The 20,056-nt window shown below is 39.0% G+C and overlaps 1 protein-coding gene across 2 annotated transcripts in view; it reads right to left on the reverse strand.

Annotated features, from left to right (window-relative positions):
- Nucleotides 1-18,686, reverse strand: part of fstl4 (follistatin-like 4) — a 196,147-nt gene extending 177,461 nt beyond the window's left edge. The window contains exons 1-2 of one of the 2 annotated variants that reach the window (XM_034889955.1): nt 18,390-18,686; nt 905-1,060 (exon numbers count right to left, since the gene is read on the reverse strand). In XM_034889955.1, the coding sequence (XP_034745846.1) occupies nt 905-1,054 (150 nt within the window). In that variant the 5' untranslated portion in view covers nt 1,055-1,060; nt 18,390-18,686. Of the gene's footprint in view, nt 1-904; nt 1,065-18,389 lie in introns of both variants that reach the window. The other variant, XM_034889954.1, reaches the window with a different exon arrangement.
- Nucleotides 18,687-20,056: the final 1,370 nt, after the last annotated feature.

Raw genomic sequence — 20,056 nt, forward strand, 5'->3', positions numbered from 1 at the left:
ATGTTAGTTTTAAGCTTATTCTTGTAATATTTGTCCCTTCTCAAAAACAACATAATTTGAACAAACATTTGACCAATGGCCTGGCTAGTTAGTATCACGGAACTATGTAGCGTTAGCTAGACGTTGAACGCCCCGGAGCAAAGAAACCAATCCGAATCTTGCACCATCTTAGAAGTGTATTTTATTATTGCCATCAGTCAACTTCACTTTTAAAAATAATAGCCAATTACAGATCCTCCTATTCCAGTTGGATATTCAATGACAAATATTATTATAGTGAATTGTAAGAGTAATTTTAAATCGTCAAGAAAATGTTTTTTGACATTTTTTGGGGTTATGTAAGTATGTTTATCCTTTAAGAGTGATTTGTCGCCTTCTTTTGGACATATAGTAGATAATTCACTTAAACATGATAGTGGGATAAATGCATTAAGGCTACAGGTTACTGTGGATGAAAAAATGGGAAATGACAATAAAATGTCAGAGTGCTTTACAATGATCCCATGGGCATGCATCTGTTCTCCGTGGTCTTCGGATTGGAATTTAACAATTTAAAATAGGTAAACCGATGAGTTAAAATGCATCAGACTTCTCCCATACCCCCGGTAGCATATGAGATATCAAGACAGGAGGGCACTGTTTCACAGAAGTTAAGCTGTACTAAATTTGACAACAAATGTGTTTAAGACTATTTCATTCACTTCATTTTGATTTGCAACCCTGATTTGATTCATGGCTGATATGACTGATTAAAATCACTGTGTTTTTCCATCTTATTAGAGAGTGAAAGTGATGTCCTCAGTGGGAAGACAAACAATGTGTGTGCGTGCGTGCGTGCGTGCGTGCGTGCACGCGTGTGTGTGTGTGTGTGTGGGAGAGAGAGAGAGTTGTACAGGATATTTACCATGGAGTGTGGTTCCTGGGAGGAGGTACGTGACATTGTGGCTGTATCAGTGTTGCCTCGCCTGCCACTCTTGTGCCCTTCAGCCAGCCAGCACCCTGAGGTTCCCAGCAGAGCGGCCACAGCCAAGGCCCAAACACCCAGGTTGCCCATGAGTGTCTACCTGGTGTGAAGAGTAAAACACAATGCAATCATAGCCTTAAGACTCATTTTGTTGTCTCCACTGCAGTTTCCAAAAATAAAACAAGTTACACAGCATTATAATCCTCTTCATATTCATCAGGAGAATGGAACGGTTTACTGGTCTATACCAGACGTACCTAAGAACTACAAAATTTAGACCTAATCTATATGTTCTGTTATCAATGTTATTAAACGAAAGAATTGTAAGCTGTGTTGTTGTTCGTTACTATACAACTTGAATTGTAAATCTGCAGGCCTAATTTGTGATTTTCAATCTCCCGTAATCCTATTTGTATTCAAATGCATTTCAATATCTTTTTTTAACTTGGGATTTAATTGTGGGTCTAACAGTTCATTCATTCCAAGCGAGCTAAAATAACATAATTTTATTGGCTACAGAGAAGATGAAGACAGATTAGCTGAAATCACATGCAGCTAAACTAATTATGTGTATAGGAGTGAATGTGATTGTAACCATTGAATTGTACAGAATTGGTTGCAAAAATGTCTGCAGGATAAATGAGACAGAGGAGAGCAAATTTCAGAGAGTTCAGAAAGTCTTATTTTTGTCACTATTTCCAGGCAGGATATGGCGAGAAGATGTGTTGTTGGCCTAAAGAAGGAAAATAGGCTTTCAATAACTCTTTGTTAAGGGCATCTCTAACTGTTATTGTCTAATTTTCCAATCGTCCTAATAGCCTTCCAATCCGGTGTTGTTTGCAGGTATCTGTAGCGTACATGCAAAACTAAAACCTGAAAAGATTTTCATGAATGCACACATTTTACACACAATGGAACAAAAACTGTACACTGATCATGCACACACATCATTATACAGCCATGTGAACATCAAAGGCCACACTGATGGAGATAATTATCTGTATTACAAAGGACACAGAAGCTCTTTTGATGTCAACAAAGAGACAACCCTCTGAAGTCGCAAATGGTGGAGTGTGTATAAACTCAGAAGATCAATTTCCCTGTTGTGACACATACACACCAACACATTGACACAAAACTTGTGGAAAAAAAACCCAAAGCATCCCGACTAATACTTTGTACTAATACTGTGCTGTTGTTTGCAATGCTAGAGAGTAAAAAGCACATAAGTAGCTGCCCCTAAAAAAGTTTTTCAGATAATGACAAAATGCATACTATCAGATTTACAAAAGTAGTATTTATTACAGGGTCATCACACTGGTGTTTATGTTATTGTGTCCACCGTGTGAAGTGTCTAACGCCCTCCAGAAGAACTTGGCATTTTGCACTGATAAGAAATATTTATTGGACTCCATCAAAGCACTGACTTCTTGTATGGTCTTATCAGCTGATGCGGGCCTTTATTGTACTTTCAGGTAATGTGTTTATCGTTTTTACTGTGATCTTGTATTTTATTATGCAACTTTATTGTGTGTTATACTGCAGAACCAGACTGGAAACAAATTTCCATGAGGTGGCCATAAAGCTTGCGACTAAACTAAATAAGGGCACAACAACGTGATGCATCTTAAACAGTGCAGACGTTTATGGCTTTAAATGTCTGCAGAAGCTCTTCACTAGAGTATTGAATATTAAAAGGGTGATTCACCTTGACCTGTAAATGCCCTGGTCCGGCTAGCTGAGACTGTGCCGCTCTGCTGATCTGCTTTACATATCTATTTTTGCAAAAATTACTGTTGTTGTTATTTATTTTAAAACAGTTTATCAAAATTCACTCTAAATCTATTTTCACCATTTTACAATCATTTAACCATCATGTGATTTAATTGTTGACAAAATAATCTGATTCTTGTTTTTACTTGTTTATTGACTTTTTAAACTTTTTAAAAGCAATTTCTGCAGTGCAGTGTAAAATGTTTCATACAAATCAGCATAAATATTCAGATCTTTTCTTAAGAACAATAAAAGAAAGAAGAAGAAATACCACAATGTAAAAACACCTCATACATTTAAATCCTGTATTCCCATACTTTTTAACGTATTTTGACTCAAATCTGTATTATTAATTAATATTTTGGCCACTAATGGGTAGCAGCTGTAAACACAACTCTGACATATTATCATATCATACAATTGATACTGCGAACATGTCAGAAAAACGTTCCCTTTTTACATAGCAGGAGTTATACAGATTATACAGATTACAGACACGCCACTCAGGAAGAAAGCTTGTAATTGGAAAATAAAATATTGTACTCAAGTACCCCAAAAAAATATAGGCTACCCAGTTATCATATTTGAGTAAATGCACCTTCCACCACTGCAAACCATACACAAAGTCCAGTCCTGTCAGTGTTAACATCTCTCGCTAAAGAACCACCAACATTATTTAGCTAGCTAGCCCAAGGATAATGGGCCCTCACAGATGAGAGCTCACCCTTGTGAAATTAAGCACCAAATGAGATCTGCCAGTCACTATCTTAATGTGCTGCCTGGCCCCCTGGCATTGGCGCACACACAGTTACTACACACATCCATACATGAGTACACATGAACACACACACACACACACACACACACTGGTCCATTTTCAAAAGCATCAGGTGGGAGAAAATCTATGAGGAAGCCGTTATTTGACCAGCATATTAAAAAGCTTGAAGAGACCTGTGCACCATTTGGCAGCACTGCTCAGATCAGACTTATTCAGTATGGGACTTGCATTTTAAGCAGACTCAACGTGCCAAAAGTTAAATACAATCTATTCTAATCCCAGCTACCTTCTCTCTCTATCTCTCATTTTTCATGTTTCTTTCTTCAGAGCTTTCAATTTTCGGGACACAAAAGTATTGTTATGGGCCAGAGGAGCCTTGTAGAGCCGCCTGCAGCCAGCCTGTCTCCCCTTTCATTCGCTTACTTTCTGTAAATTTTATTCAAATTTTCTTCATATATGTAGCAGAGAAATTGGTTTGAAGGCTTTTAAATTATTAACCGAACCAGCCAGCTTGTAATAATAGGTTTAAAAATGAAAAAAAGTGAAAAAACGAAATGTCAGGCAAAAAAAAGGGACGAATACTTGCACTGCATATGGGAGGGATCACTTTATGGTTTGTATGGACCTGAGGAACAATTACCGTAACTCAATGTCTTAATGTGCTAATTGGCTATGAGTATTGTATTACGTAAGATAGACTTGTGTCCAATAAGGAATAATAAATATAATATGTAACTATCAAACCAGGTTTTGAGTTCCATTATTTTTTTTTTGGGATACTACAATTCCAGGAAGTAAAGTGTTTTTATATAATACTGAAGGAAATATTCAGCTAAATGCCTATAATGTAAAGCGCTCAGGTACAGTAAAGCACCATCTGCTAGCCGTCACATTTCAAGATGAGGCTTTCAGAGGAAGGGGACATATCATACACCTTTGAGACGCATCAGCTACATTCAGCCTGGAGCTGCTTTTTTCTGGGTCGAGGTAAAATATTTATATTCACCCACTGCTTCATTTTGAATGACTGCAAAGATTTCTTAATGAATGCATGGATGGACACATGAAACACACACGCAAACATACAAAAAAGATCATTGCTCACTTCAAAGTCTGAAAAGCTTGGTCTTTAATCTGAGATGAAGTTAAAAATAGAGATACTGTTTTTATACAGGGTGGTGGTGGTGGTGCATGATTATTATAGGAATAATTCTGAGTCTTCTAAACAAACAAAAAACATTTCTTCCTCAGCGTGAGAAACTACAAAACATCTGGCTCTGCTCTGACGAGAACACACAAACTGTCAGGCTGTGGCTAATGGTGATATACGTCGGCAATATCATGTATGGATCCTCGTGAGCATAATGGTCCCCGGTAGGGATGTTGACTAATGTTTCTTGTTTCTTTCGTGGCAAGCATTTTTACAATTTTCAATATTTTGTTTTATATGTTTATGCCTATGTTAAGCACTTTGAATTGCCATTGTGTCTGAAAAGTGCTACATAACTAAGCTGGACTTGATTTGCCTATGGTGTAGAATGTAGATCAAGTCATCTATTGATTAAACTGATCCTAATGTATGGCCAAGATTCCCCTCGGCCAGCCATTACCAGAATGTACTGTACAGTAGGTGGGATTTGGCCTTACAACGCAGTCACTTGTTCCAGACAGCATTTGCCATCTCCTAAATCCTAACGTCCACTATTACTATAGTGTGTGTATACTAATCTTATACTATATACCAATGTTTTTGGTATGCTGTTTTGCTAGTTAATCTAAAAGTAATTAGTGTAATTTACCATTTGGTAGTCCCAGAAAATAATGAAAGATGTGCAACAAAGAACATCAATCTAATTGTGACTTTGGAAAGTTTGGAAAGATTTTGGAAAAATGTATTAAGTTAACAAAAAGAAAACAAATTGTTGGTAAAAAATCACTCTATTAAACAAATTTCAGACTTATAACTACTTGCACAAAACACACAAGCACTTTGGTCATGTACTGTTTTCTATTCTTTTTATCCATGTCTGTTTTATATGTTGTAATGCTTGATGTGTTGCATGTTATGTGGTAGTCTACAAAGTTTTAAGGATGTCCTGCCTTTTAGACAGTAAACCTAGTTTACCCACAGGTACTAATAAAGTAACCTGAACCTGACATGACAATGAAACTCCCCTAACACAAAGCAGTGTTTTTGAGTAGTAACCCAAACAAAGCACTCATTCAATCCAGACCGTAATCTTCCCAAAGCTTCTTTTTTCCCCAAACTTTAACCATAGCATTGTCACATCATCTCATTATTTAGATGTTTTAACAATTATTTGAAACTGTTTTGGAAGGAACTGACAAATGGTGTCATCCTTCCAATGGGTGGCAGCATTTTTGACAAGAGACTAAGTTGATAACTAAAAAATTGACAAGTAAATGATCACTGCATGCAACCCTACATCCTAATGGCAGAAGGGAAGGCCTCTAACTGAGCTCTGAGACACATTCCAAGTGATCAGGATAAGTTCTCCTTCCTACTTTCTGTTCAGCCTCTGCACTCCAGGTAGGTTTGCTGTCACAGTTACAAATGACACATGCAGTTCTAGTATGACAATCAGTCCCCACTCAGCATGCAACCTCCCTGCAAGTTGCTGAGTATTGAAAAAGATTACAAAGGAGGGCAGGCAAAAATAACATCTGTGAACACTGAACACCACACTCCAAAGTCAAATATTTTGCATATGAAGTATTGTATTGTGCTACTGACGTCTTTGTACTTTTAGAAAATATTCCTCAATTGATGAAAAAAATCTGTTTTTGACAGAGTTATGTGTTTTGTCAGCCTGGTTAACATGCCACCCTTTAAAAGTAGAAGGTTAAGATTTTCTGCTATCAATCATATTATAAAACGTAGGTGTCACTTTTTCCCCCCAAATGGTGCATGGCCACTTTTGGAACAAACCTCTCTACTTGTTGTTACTCTAAGTGCTGCCTCTAACTGATGTTCCTCTTCAGTAAAATATCTCCTATCATCCTACAGCTGCCGGCCTATCTGCCTGCCCTCAGGTTTCAAACAGCCCCTTCCTAAAAAAGATTTCTACGTAGCATGAAATAGAGCCACCAAGGGGATTGCCTTTGCCCAAAATCTTGTCACGACTCTTAGATGCGGCAGATCCGTTCGTCTATATATTTCAGTCTTGTTCCTCTGTGGTTGGGGAAGATACTAAAGAGACCAGGGGTGTCAATCTGTCTGTCAGCCATGCATCTGGATCACACGCTCTAACCCTTGTTATTTTCCAGACACTCCGGGTGAACATGATACACAACCTTTCAAGTTTTTTCCCCCTTTAATTATTTATTTTTTATGACAAGATATGTGATAAATCTCTGATTTCTAAAGGCTGTTCTGAACCTGTGTTTCCCAAAGAGGATTGATACAGCAAAGTCGCCCAGAAAGACAAGGTTATGAACTGTCGTTCACTCTAATGTAAGAGACTCGTAGGCAATGCCCCTTGGAAAGGAGACAGGGTTGACACCTCACTAGTTAAAAGCTGACAGGCCTTATCAGCCAAGGAGCCAGACAGCTCACATTAATAGGATTTTACTCAGACATTTGGAACTAATTAAGAAAGAAAAGATCTAATTAATGATGACTGTTAGCAGTTTGAACTAGAAAGAATGTCCAGACATATTTAACCTTTATCAGTCTGGTTTATTTCAGCAATCGTCTTGTTCACTTCGCCCACAGGTTTCCATAATAACAATAAGAAAAGTATTGAATATCACTATAATTTAAGAGAATTTTTAAGAGTCTGCTGTTTGCTTATTTTCATATTGTAATGAAATGAATAGAAACCAATGGCTGACTGGAATGGCAGTTAATCATAAACTTAAAAAACACTGTGGTTTGTAAAATGATTAGCTGTGAGGTAAAGCATTTCTGATTTGCAGTTACAAATGAAAAGTTGTTTGAGAGTAATTAGTTATATTACAATATTACTGTGTCTGAACTGTAATGATTTACACTACTTTTGCATTACCTTTGAATTACTTTTACCAAAACAACAGCTGAAGTTTGACTTGGCAGGTGGCTTGTAGATTTCACCACCGGATCAATAAAGTCTCCTCTTTGTGCACTTCAATACATCATAGATTCTTCATAATATTTAGTATAATTACAATGAATATGCTGATGTTGATGTTGATGCTGATGTTGATATCTGTCAGCAGCTGGGAAACACTGCTGTCCGCGCTGACCATCACCTGTTAGGACACAGATGTTGTCGTACCATCTCTGGTTCTGGCTCTGTCTGCGTAACAACTCCTAAAAATAATATTAATTTCACAAATGTATCCGCCTCTACAGTTATCTCAACCTTCATATACAGCAACAGGAAAAAAAATTCACGGCTTTTTTTTCCTATGAAGATATGTTTTGTGGTGTATTTTTTCTAATTTATTTAATTATATTACCAACATTTTATTAGTAATGCGTTCTATTGCTGCATTACAGCAAAAATAATAACATTACTGTGATTGCGTTACTTTTGTAACGTGTTGCCCCCAACACTGAATTCAAACAGTATGCAGGGAAGTGGGTGAAAAGAAAAACTACAAAAACGTTGAAAAACGTGAGAAAAGTTCAGCAATTTGAAGAAGAAAAAAAGGCACAAAAGAACTCTAACACCAAGCATAAGCCAGACGGATACACACAAAGACTAGTAAACAGCAGAAATAATTATGAGCAACAACAAGAATCCCAGTAAAGCAATTAAAATGTGACAAAACACATGGCAGCAGTAATAGAAAAAGTGATGTATTGTTTTTGCAGAGAAATAACTGCACGTATGCCTTTTCAGATTGAGGTAAAATGTACTTTTAAGAGAAAAAAATGTGTCTCCTCCCAGACAAGGCACAGGGACCTTGGAAACAACACAATGCTTTAGCAAGACCAGAAATATGTATCAGCTTGGGTTATTCTGCATCACCTCTGGATTTTATTTTATTTTATTTTATTTATTATATAGGAAAGTTAAAAAAGTAATATTAGGTTACAATTTAAACGGGCCTGACTCAGTTTAAATACAGGCTTCCGGCAGGTTCATTTAACATAGTTACGCCAAAGGAGGACAGAAACATTTGTACAGGACATTAGCATGGGCTAGACAGTCACATACAACTTTAAACAAACAAAGAAAACGCAATTAAGATTTGGACCATTCATGAACAATCAATGTGTGCAAGTCTAACTGTTGAGAAGGACTAGTTTGTATGCCATTTGAAGTTTGTGATGGATGGTAGTGTTCTGATTTGATAGGGAAGGTCATTCCAAATTTTGGTGTACATTTTGGTGAAATCCTATAAAAAAAAAGGATTTTGGACCATGGTTGTTTTTGTGTGGGGGGAGTGGAATGAATGCCTGTGAGACTGATCTAGTGAAGCGAACTGGTCTCATGTTATGTGTCGGTAGAAGTGCAGCAAGTGCTGGTGAAATGACGTTTTGATTCTGAAAATAAAATGCAAATGCATGTAAGTCTTTGTGTGTGATGAAAAGATCTTGAGTTGCAAAGGTAATAGAATCAGTAAAGGAAATACTTTTTCTGGGTGATTGAAAATACGTTCATTCAGTTTTCTTTACACTGATGATCAAGTGGCTCTTTTTCAACCATTCATGTAAGAACAAAAAAGGGCAAATGATAATTTGTATCATTTATGTCACCAATATTTGAGTCAGAGAGAAAAATCACAGTATCATCAGCATACAGTAAGCATTTTGAGTGTTTACACACTTGAGGGAGATCACTGATGTATAAAAGACAAAGTAAGTGTCCAAGAATGCTGCCTTGTGGAATGCCCCTATTACAGTCCAAAGGTTGGGATGTTGCTTGACAGCTTGCAACCCGTTCATCAAGTAGGAAGTAAGCTTTTCTTCCACCAATAGACCTAAGAATTTTTAAAAGAGTTACGTTTTTTAAGTCAGATCTGATGGTTCACTTTGTCAAAGGCTTTATGAAAATCAATAAAAATAAATCCTGTGCTGTGACCTTTATTAACCATTCACTCAGCCAGTTGTTAGTTTCAAGGTAAGAGCCTAAATGGTTATGCAAGTTTTTTTCAAGCACCTTAGACAATGCAGAAAAGTATTGCTATAGGTCTGTAGTTGTAGACATCAGAGAGTTTGATCATCAGATTTAAAAACTGGAGTAATTTGTGCTGTTTTCCAGTCAGTGGGAAAGATAGAAAGCCTGATACAAAGATTAATTAAATGCTGAAAGAGAGGTATGAGGCTGTCAGCACAAGTCTTTAAAAAGAAAGTGTTTAGACCATAAGTATCATGGGCATGAGATTTTTTTTGTGAATGCAGTATTTTTCTCACCTCGTTCTGTGAGATCTCAGAAAATGAGAACTGATCAGGTTTTAGAGAGAACAGGAAAAAAAGAGGAGGGAGTGTTAAAATCTGTTTGTTAGTTCTTTCACAGATGATACAAAATATTCATTGACAGCACGTGCAATCTTTTCTTTATCTGAGATAAGACTACCCTGTACGGAAATTTCAATATTGACATTTCTTTTCTTCTCAGTTTTACCAGTGATGACCTTAAGGGTCTGCCATAATGTCTTTGGGTTGGTAACAGATTGAGTAATTTGTTGTTTGAAAAAGACCAATTGCCTTAGCTTTACAAAGTTCAACAGTAAATTTATTTCTAATTTGTATGAAAATATTTTTGCTCTCTGGTGTTTGACTTAACCTATACATTGTAAGGAGAAGGGCCTTCTGTTTAAAGAGTTGAAATATTTCAGAATGTATTGCTGGAAATGGTGTATTTATTCTGTAGTTCCTGAAGTTTAGTGAGAAACTGCGTTAGAATTTGCTCTGGGTTTTTTCAGTGAAAGTTCATTGCTCCAATCAGTAGCACTAAATTCAGCATTAAATTGAGGTAGTTTTGAAATTGGTATTTTTGGTACAGAGTGAGGGGCATGAGTTTTTGAAGATTTGCTTTTGAAAGTTGTCTTAACTGCGGAGATGAACAAATGATCTGGAATAGCTGCATCTATGACACCAGACATTACATATTTTGAGGGCTGATTTATGAAGATAAGATCCAGAATTAAGCTACATGTTTTGCCAATTCTTGTCGGATCTTTGATTTATTAATAAAGTCTGTATTTACTTGCAGTGGCTCTCAAAGATTTTGATGAGCCATCATTCCAGTCAAGGTTTATATCACCCAGAATTACAAGCTCCTTTGTTGTAACAGATTCAATTATTTCAGAAAGCTGAGATAGATAAGCACTTACACTGACATCAGGAGGCTTGTAAGTGACAATAATGTTAATAACGTGTTGGGGTGTGAAAATCAGTTTCAATTTTTCAGTTTCAAATTTTGATGTCAGGTGTGCATATTTCTGACTCACATAGAAAGCCAGGACTTAAACTAGTTGGACATTTTCTTGGGTGAAGTGTTCTTTTTGTGCTTTAACTGTTTTGAAAATTATTTGAGTCAGGCCAGTGATTAAGACAACATTTCCTATAAATAGGAGAATAGTTATTAAAAGTTTTGATGTGCTTAAAACGTATTTAGACTTATTTTCATTAAGGTAATTTGGTTTAACGTCAGTTACCCTCTAGTGAAAAATTAAAGTTTGAAGGGAAAAACACAATGGCTGGTGAGAAGCTGGTTGGCCAGACCTCTGGTCAGGACAATGTGGGCAGTTGACCGGGGCGCTGATCTGTGGTGCAAAAAGCTCCGCTGACAGCTGAGTAGGTGGCAGTTGGGCACACTTGTGCAGAGCAGCTGCTACGGTGGGCCAATGGCAAGCCAGCCCGGCGACCCCGCAGCTCCTCGAGCCAGGCTCTGCCACAGTTCAGCTCTGGAACCGTCCGCAGCCCCCTGCCTCAGCTCCAGTAGGGCGCAGCCTCCAGGCATGCATCCCCGATGGACAGCAGCCTGGCTTACTGGTACAGCCCTTCCACCACAGCCGGCAGCACCGCAAACCCTTCGTCCAGCCAGCCCTGCTTACTCGGCTCCGCACCTCCCTCGTAGCTGGGCAGGCAGCAAGGGAGATGACCCAGACTTTGTTTGGAGTTTGTGGTGACATGCCGAGGATATTAAGTCTGGGACTGATTCTTTGTTTGTTTGCTGTCCATGCAAGACGGCTTTGGCTGGCCGCCACATGCAGCTGCAGCATACTTGACAAATATCAGACCTGCAAACGCATGAATTGTTGCATATTTGGTGTTTGCTTGCCTTAGTAGTTCACAGTCACCTGCGACTGCTTCTTCTGCTGCTGCTACCGCCGCTGCCATGTTCCTTGCATGCCTTATTAATTGCTGTCTGACACTTTCCCTTTACCACTTTCTGTCTCTATAGAAGAGATGTAGCTTCAGGCTGCAAGGAAGTAATAAGAAGCCATCTCAAGACTGGAGAGAGAGAATGAGAGGCCCCTCCTTACTGTGTCAGACTATTTTCTTCCTTTGCCTCTTTACCTTTCTTACTCAACACTGATATTGACTTTTGGCTTTTTCTCTGACAAGTTTCCGTGACCAGATTGGCAACCCTTGGGTGTTAAATCCCACATCCTGCTTGTCAGGTGGGGCTGAAAGACACAAACAGCAAGTGACTTGTTAAATCCGGAAATTCCCCCGTAGGCTGCATGACATGGCTGCAAGAGCATAAAGGATATCAGACGGATCAGCAGAGCCATAACTGGGTGGTCTGTCTGGCTAAGAGGACTGTTTGCTAATCCAGAGCAAAAAGTGTCAGCAAACCACATGAAAGAGGTCTGCATTGGTAATGAAGAAAAAAACACACATAAACGGCTCTTTGGAGGCACTTTGTGAAGGAAAATGTGGTTTGTATGTATAATAATCACTGACCACCAGAAGCCATCAATAGCTGTGTGCTGTTCTTTGAAGCCTTATTTGTGGCTGTAGGAGCCAGAAATCAATGCATGTAAAGAGGCAAAGAAGCCCTCTCTGATAACATGTTCTGACATATCAACATACATCCATTTACAATCATCAAATTCATTGTTTTCTTGTCGACGTTGCCCTTAATGCTGACTACAAGATAACGCCAACTTTACACAAGTAAATGCAAATTATCCCCCAAAATCCAACAAATGATCTCAACATATTCAAAGTTAATATATTTAGACTTTGTAGCTAGGTATTAAAATGTTTTGTGGTGTGTTAGCTTTGTCGACAGGCTCTCACACTCAGCCCTGGTGTTTGTCATGTGTGTCTTACTGCAGCTCCACTACAAGCTTCACATTAATTCCGAAATCAGATTTTATTTTAGTTCAAAATAACAGCAAAGGTGTTTGCAAAGGGTAAAACCAAACAGAACTTTTAAAGCCTGCTTCCATAACTTAACACGTTACATCATTAGTCAGAACTTCTGAAAGACGTGTTTACTGCGCTCAGTTTGCTGCGATAAAAAACAGGGCTACCTCTCTGTTCTGTGCGTAATATTTGAGTCACGTGGACCTTTGTTAGATATTCCATTAAATATACAGTTAAAGACTTGAGCATGGTTCATGGTCAATCTTGACCTTGGGAGCATGTGTGACAAGATGATCTCAACTCAAAAGTCCACTTAAGCAACAACGTTTCATGGCTTTTTTAACACGTTTTACAGTCTTCATCATAGCTGATCAAAACATCAAATGAAAGATTATCAAAAAAAAAGTAGAATTACTCTTTTATCCACTGCCTCCCATACATGGTTAACAATATATATTCATTACAAAGTAGGGTTGGGCAAGTGTTTAAATTTTCATATCATCTAATCGTGGTTACTTGTGTGAAATTCTTTAAATATTTGAACATAAAAAAATCAATTTAATAGCAGTGTGTCCTTTATTCAAACTCCTTTTTAATTTTAATGTAATCCATATGTCCGTGCTTAGTTCAACAATATCACATCATTATGTTCTGTTTAACACTATTCGCCTACCTTTAATATAACAATTTAAATCTTATACATAATGTCAAATACTCTTAAGGAGAGTTTTAGTGAACAGACATATGGAGAACGGAAATAAAAAAGAATTAACTTGTCAATTGTGCTAATTATCGAGGCACCGCTCCACCCAAAACCCTTTTTTTTGTAACATCTTAGTTCTGATATTAAGGTTAGTTAGAATTGCCTCAGTATCAACGTAAGTAAAAAAAACAATTGTCGATATACAATCCAATTGCCAATCAGCGCAAGCATATACAAAGGAAGCTGATCCCTAACGACTTCCCACTCTTAGAATTTCTCCATCTGACATGTTGAATGTTTTCAGAGAACAGGAGGAATTAGATAGGTTATGTACTAATATGAGTGAAGTAACATTTAAAGACATTCTTGAATCCCACCACCTTTCCAAATGTGATATGACAAAACAACTAAAAGAAAAACAAACCACGATAAAGTTTTAAGATGTGAAATGAGGAATGACTGCATAAAAGGGACAGCCATATGGCTGACTAAATTCACTGCAGAGAACAGATATGCCAGATGACCTTTCCATAACCCCTTTATGCATTTGTTCCTCTCAGCTGACTCTTTCGTCAGTTTCCCCCCATTCAGGCAGAAGAGGCATCGAGCACTCTGTGCTCAGAGCTACGCTGCTGATGCTCTGAGCTCAGCCGCTGTGTTCATATGGGATGCGGCGGTAAAGGTCATTTCTAGAAGTTCAACATTAGTGATCAGAATTTCAAGTGAACCATGTTGCCCACATTTTGTGGCCTTGCTCTCTACAGGGAGTACAGCGGACTCATCAAGTGAGCCTGGCGGCCACAGTAATATGTCTCTGGAATCAAAAGGATACAGAATCTAATGGTGCAAGTTAGTGGTTCCCCTCAGTTTCAGTGTCATTCGTATTAGGTGCTTCTCATTGTCATAGGCCTCATGCTAATCATGTTATATTTCTCTGGGTGTGAGTGTGCGTGAGTGCCAGTGTGCCCTGCCAAACCCATGAGAAAGACTTTCATCAGTTCAATTTAAAACTAATCTAGTCAGCCCCATCGAGATTCGAGTGTATGGCGAAAGAGCCAGCTCATAAGTGTGTGACTCACCATCTGTAATGCATTTTTACCTTTTTCTTTGGAGTACGGCTCATTATACTTCTTCACAAAATTTGCAAAGCCAAACAAATCAAAGTTACCAGGCGTAAAGAATAAAAAAAGGAGGAAGAAGTGGGTTTGGTTTACTCGAGGGGGATAGCTTTGTTGTGTGGAAATAAATCCTGCTCCTGATTAGACAAGCTCTGCATGGGGTTCAGGCGATGTTATGCCAAGCATTTCAAGTGTTCACAAGTGGGGCATTATATTTGATGTGAAACAAGTAATTTATTCTACTTAAAACCTATATGGACTTGTCATACAGGGACAATAAATTGTTCAGAGCCTGAAGCACCCACCTTTAATTTATAAAAAAAGGACTGGGTCATGTCTACTATGTGAATAGAAGAGGGAAAAAGAGCCATTGTTGCACACATTTGGCTATTTGCATACAAATATCTGTGTACAAATATCTACAACAGTAATAATAATTCATGTGTTCTGAATGTCTTAAATAAACTTTGTTCTATCCTTTCTTGCATGAAAGATTTTCAGTAACAAACACTTTTTAGTTTGACATCTGGCCCATGTGTGCAAAACAAAAGTATAGTAGATTCACTTGAAATTGGCACAAGAAAGCGCTAAGTTTCTGCTGCCACTACTTGCTGTGAAATACTTCTAGAGAAACAAATTCCTACTCTTTCCTGCGGCCATAACAGTGTAATCAAAGTACAGTATGAAACCACTTTAACCTTTCATCTGCCTGCTGGACCTTAGTTTTGCAAATAAAAATCCTTGAAATTACAACTTCAAAATAGTCCTCGTTTGGACCGACACTAAGGCAGCAGTGCAGCAAGCAAGCAGTTAGCATATGGGATATATCTGATAGCTACACATCTTCATGTTGCTTGAACTTGAAGTTTTGCATTGAAAAATCTTTTTCTACATCTATCACCAGTGCTCAAGCTTTCATCTGTTTTAGCATTCCGGAATGTGAGCAGTCGGGAAGTTAAGACTGCAACACAACCTGTTTTCAGCCTCTCAGCTGAAATGTCCTGGAGGAAGATATTGAATCTGCTGTTCTGTCGCTGAGTCTGACCTCTGACCTTTAAAAAGCTGGACAAAGAGAATTTCCATCCTAGGATCAATAGAAGTATAACATTCATTAAATTAAAAAATTGATTTCAGACTAAGCTGGGAGGTGCGGTCTCTTTGTAAATGTATACATTATCGTTTTTAGCGCTCTATGTTTAGTTACATAATGTACGAGCTGTATTTGTCCACAATCAAGCATCAACACTGGAACTCTTACAAAAAACTACCCAATCCAGTTATTCTCAAGTATTTAACAGCCACAAAACAAAATAAGTTTTGACACTGTTAAACAGTTTATTAGAAAGGGAATGCTGACTACAGCTTATATTTTGCCAGCGTCAATCAAAAAGTCAATTACATGCTTATGCTCAAATGTCTAAATCCAGCCTAAAGACATAGCTAAACAGACTGCTGCACTAAGAATAGCCTATTCTGCAAGACCGGTGGAAACGTGTGAAACCTCTTCATCAGCCCGGATACACAGCAGGAGATTAGACCTTTATTGCATCCTTGAAATTTAAGCTTTATCCAACTAACATGCATGACATACCACACACATGCATTTATACACATACGCTGTTTAAGCGGGTTTGGGCTTTTGCAAGGTTTTAGGTGCTTAGCAAGGGGATGTAGTTAATGTTACAGTGAAGGCTTTCTTGTTTTGTGTGTTTGTGGGCATACACCAATGTGGTCTGGGGTTGTGACGGCGCAGTGGATATGACACATGTAGGAGATCAGGATTTTATTACCACTGCGATACATCAACCAGTCCCTGAGCAAGACAACTCCTAGTTGGTCCAGATGGGTGCAACCTCTAAACAACATAGAATTTAATGTAATGTCTTCAGTGTCAATCGGTAAGTATGTGAGTCATCCCACTATTAGGCTGTCTCTGGAGCACAACAAGCAGCCATAATCTGCTGGACACTGCGTTGTAATGGCTCTCTCTGAGAGAGCTAATAAATTACACACCAGACTTTAAACTGTAATAAGCCCGACTCAGTCACGATTTTGAGCTACATTATCATTTCTCAACCTGCTGACTGTGACCCCAGGGTCGGCTACAGAACTACTCTGACAGGGTTTAGGACATGATGCGTCTCCAAAAAAACCTGCAGAAGTCATTTTAAAAAAGCCTAAAAACTCACTTAATCTGTGATCTTGTTCATATATAATATAATTAATGTTGTGCTTATATAATGCTCTTTGCCTTTGTGATATGTAGGGGCTTCAACCCTGTTCTCAGCTATAAAAAATGCAATAAAGCCAACTTATGAATCCAAGGCAAATGAATCCATGAACACAAAATGTTCCTTTTCAGCCTGAAATCATATGTAACATTAGGTGCCTATGTTAGCTTTTTCCCCTGCAATGATATAGGCTAATGCCTAAAGGTCATATTTTCCTGTAAAGTCCCAGTTCAGACCAACTGCAAACAGATCCAGCTGAGAACCTCTGCCATTAATATTCTCACCAAGGTGCCAGGGCAACGTAGTGATCCAAAGCTCTGCATGTGCCTGCTGTATGTAAGTGTCTGTGTGTTTGTGAGTGAGACTACAGTGCCTGAGTTGAGAGTTGGAGGAGCTGTTGGCTCCCATAAAGCTGGAGGGCTAGAATTTACAACCGGTTTTTCACAGATAGCACAGTGATGAACGGCCGTAATTCTGGTGGATGTCGACTCCATATCTGGTTCCAAGTAGAGAGGAAATCCAACAAACTCAGTAAGAAAGGCTTGGGCGCGAGGGGAAGGCAATAAGTGGAGCATAAGGGACCAAGAGGCTGGAGCGTTTTCAGAACCACGGAGAGCTCCAGCGCTACACTACATCACGGCGGCGTGCGCGCCGACCAATCCTCATTTCCCCCTCCGCTGGCCGTCACGGAGGCTTTCGCTACCGCTGTGCTGGCTCTCCGGTGACACTGATATGCTTATCCCATGAGAGAGCGCTGAAGCAGCTCATTTAACTCAATCAGACAAGAAAATCTCGTCTTGTTAAGGAATTTCCCTCCCCTTATTCCTAAGAGTTTTTGCCTTCTGGTGAGTAGACGAGAGGTGTATGTGCTTTATAAGACACTGATCGTTAAAAGATGAAGTCTTCCCAGCGTCCTGCCAAAGAAATTGGCTGAGAGAAAGAGTACCGGGTGAGGAGGGGTGGGAGGTGGGGGTTGTTGGGACCGGTGAGCCAAGCGAAGGATGTGCGTGTCTCACTATGTTTTCATTTCAGTCCCTCTGCTGCTTGAGCAAACCTGGCGCATCCAGGCAGAGGAGTCCTACTGAAGCCATTTATCAAACACTATCCTGTTGTTTTCGAGCAGGTAGAGCCACCGCACGGTTATACGAGGGTACCAAAAGCTGGCTTCTGGTCATATTGAATGATTAATCACACCCCGTGTTGCACCAGACAATAGCAGGCAGTGTAGTTAAACACTGTCACAGCTTGTCATTGACATCGCCCTGCGCTATACGGCTGCACCTCACACACATCTTTCTGCCTGTAAATTCTGGAGCTCTGACTATTATTGATGCATTTCTCCTCAGCTACTCACAAACTAATTTAAAATTAAAACACGTCATTGCCATAGTCTTTACAGTTTTCATTCACTCACGCTCCCAATGAAAACAGTGACGGATACAGCAGCGTCAACAAAAAAGCATCCAAACTTGTAAAACACAATAAAATACGCCCTTATGCAACGTTGGAGCCCCTGTCCCGCATTAGTAAATACAGTTCCAACCTTACCTGTGGTATCCCGAGGCAAGAAGGCAGAAAGGAAGGAAATGTGAGCAAATGTGCCACAGATTTCCTCGCTGCGACGATAACAAACTGCGCTCTTTTAGTTCCACTCCTCTCCTCCCGCCCGGCAGGGTTTTAAGGGTTAGATTAATTATGGTCTGGTGTATTAGCAGCAGCTGCGTTTGTAGCGACGGGTAGCGCGTCCCAACTCTCAGCAACGACTTGCCATCCTTCGGCTCCTCTGGCTGGTTTCCTCTCAGCGCTCCGCTCCTGCTCTGCCCTATTTCAACTCGTCTCACTCCGCTCTTTTCCTGACGTCAGCTGCTGCACGCCACATGCGGTGCGGCTGCATCTGCAGATTCTTGGCACTGGAAAGCGACACCTGTGTGTGCATGCGTGCATGTGTAAGTGTGTGTTCGGATTTAAGTGAGGACCACAGAATAGTCAAGGACAAAAAAAAAAAAAAATCTGAAGATTAATTGCATATTTCTTAATGTCAGGGTTGGTGATTGTAGGATTTAAAAATGTGGATTTGGGTTAAAAGTTATGCTTAACTTACGTTTAGTTTTAAAGTTACAAAGATTAGTGTTGTCCGTGAGTGCATAGTGTAATGAGACAAACATGTGCAAACAAATAAAGCCACAACTCAGTAGTTAAAGTTATTTTAAAATAATATTTGCCTGCTAATGTTCACATTTACACCAGGTTGTGCATTAAAAAAGAGACAATTTACACATTAAATTTGAGGTAAGAAATAAAGAGAACGTGGTGACAGATGTTATTGATGTTGCAGTTTTCTGGGTTAATCCAGCAATGACTTCAAACAGTCAGATATTTTATTTAGTTTTTCATGGATTAGCCTCCACTCAAACCCCGTAGGGCTTTCTTATATAGTGACACACTTAAACACTTAAAAGCATCACTAATCAACAAGGCAATGATGTTCACAGAGGAATTAGAGATGCAGAGGACAGGCAAGTATGTCCGAATCCCTTTCACAGATGAGCATGTTTACAGCGGATTACCTGCTTAAATGAAGGTTCAAACGTTGCAATACACACACACACACACACACACACACACACACACAGTGCTGTTTACAGGGTTAGGGTTTGCCAACATTCAGGACGTGTACACATATCCCAGTGACCGCAACTTCTGACACTATCACATCACACATATTCTTTCTCTCTCTATCCTTCTCTTAACCCCTTTGTGTTAAAGCCAGAAGAGTGATGACTGCACACACAATTAGGTCTAAATGCCTACATGCTGTATTCCAAAAAGATACGAGAATGGTGGCGTCCCCATCAAAATTGCATGTGTCAGTAAATTATTTATGCTTGATGTAACAATTTTCAAGGAAGTTAAAAAAAATGGTTGGAAAAATAAGAAGCAAAAAAAGGAAACAAAAGGGAAGGTGGATAAAGAGAAAAGTGAAAAAAAGGAACTTTAGTGATGATGTTGCAATACTTGATTCCCTACAATACAGTGGGCTTTAAGAGAAAGAACACATACACCATACATAAAACACATATTATCTACAGATAATAAGTGCATAGCAGCCCAACCTGCAATAACAGCTGATGTCTGCTAGATGAACAATTTCCTAGTAGCCCAATGCTTTCTTTTCATGGTCTTTACAGTAAATAACAGTACAAGTAAGTCCTTTA

Source organism: Etheostoma cragini, chromosome 13, assembly GCF_013103735.1.
Source record: "Etheostoma cragini isolate CJK2018 chromosome 13, CSU_Ecrag_1.0, whole genome shotgun sequence".
In the NCBI taxonomy this organism is placed as follows: domain Eukaryota; kingdom Metazoa; phylum Chordata; class Actinopteri; order Perciformes; family Percidae; genus Etheostoma; species Etheostoma cragini.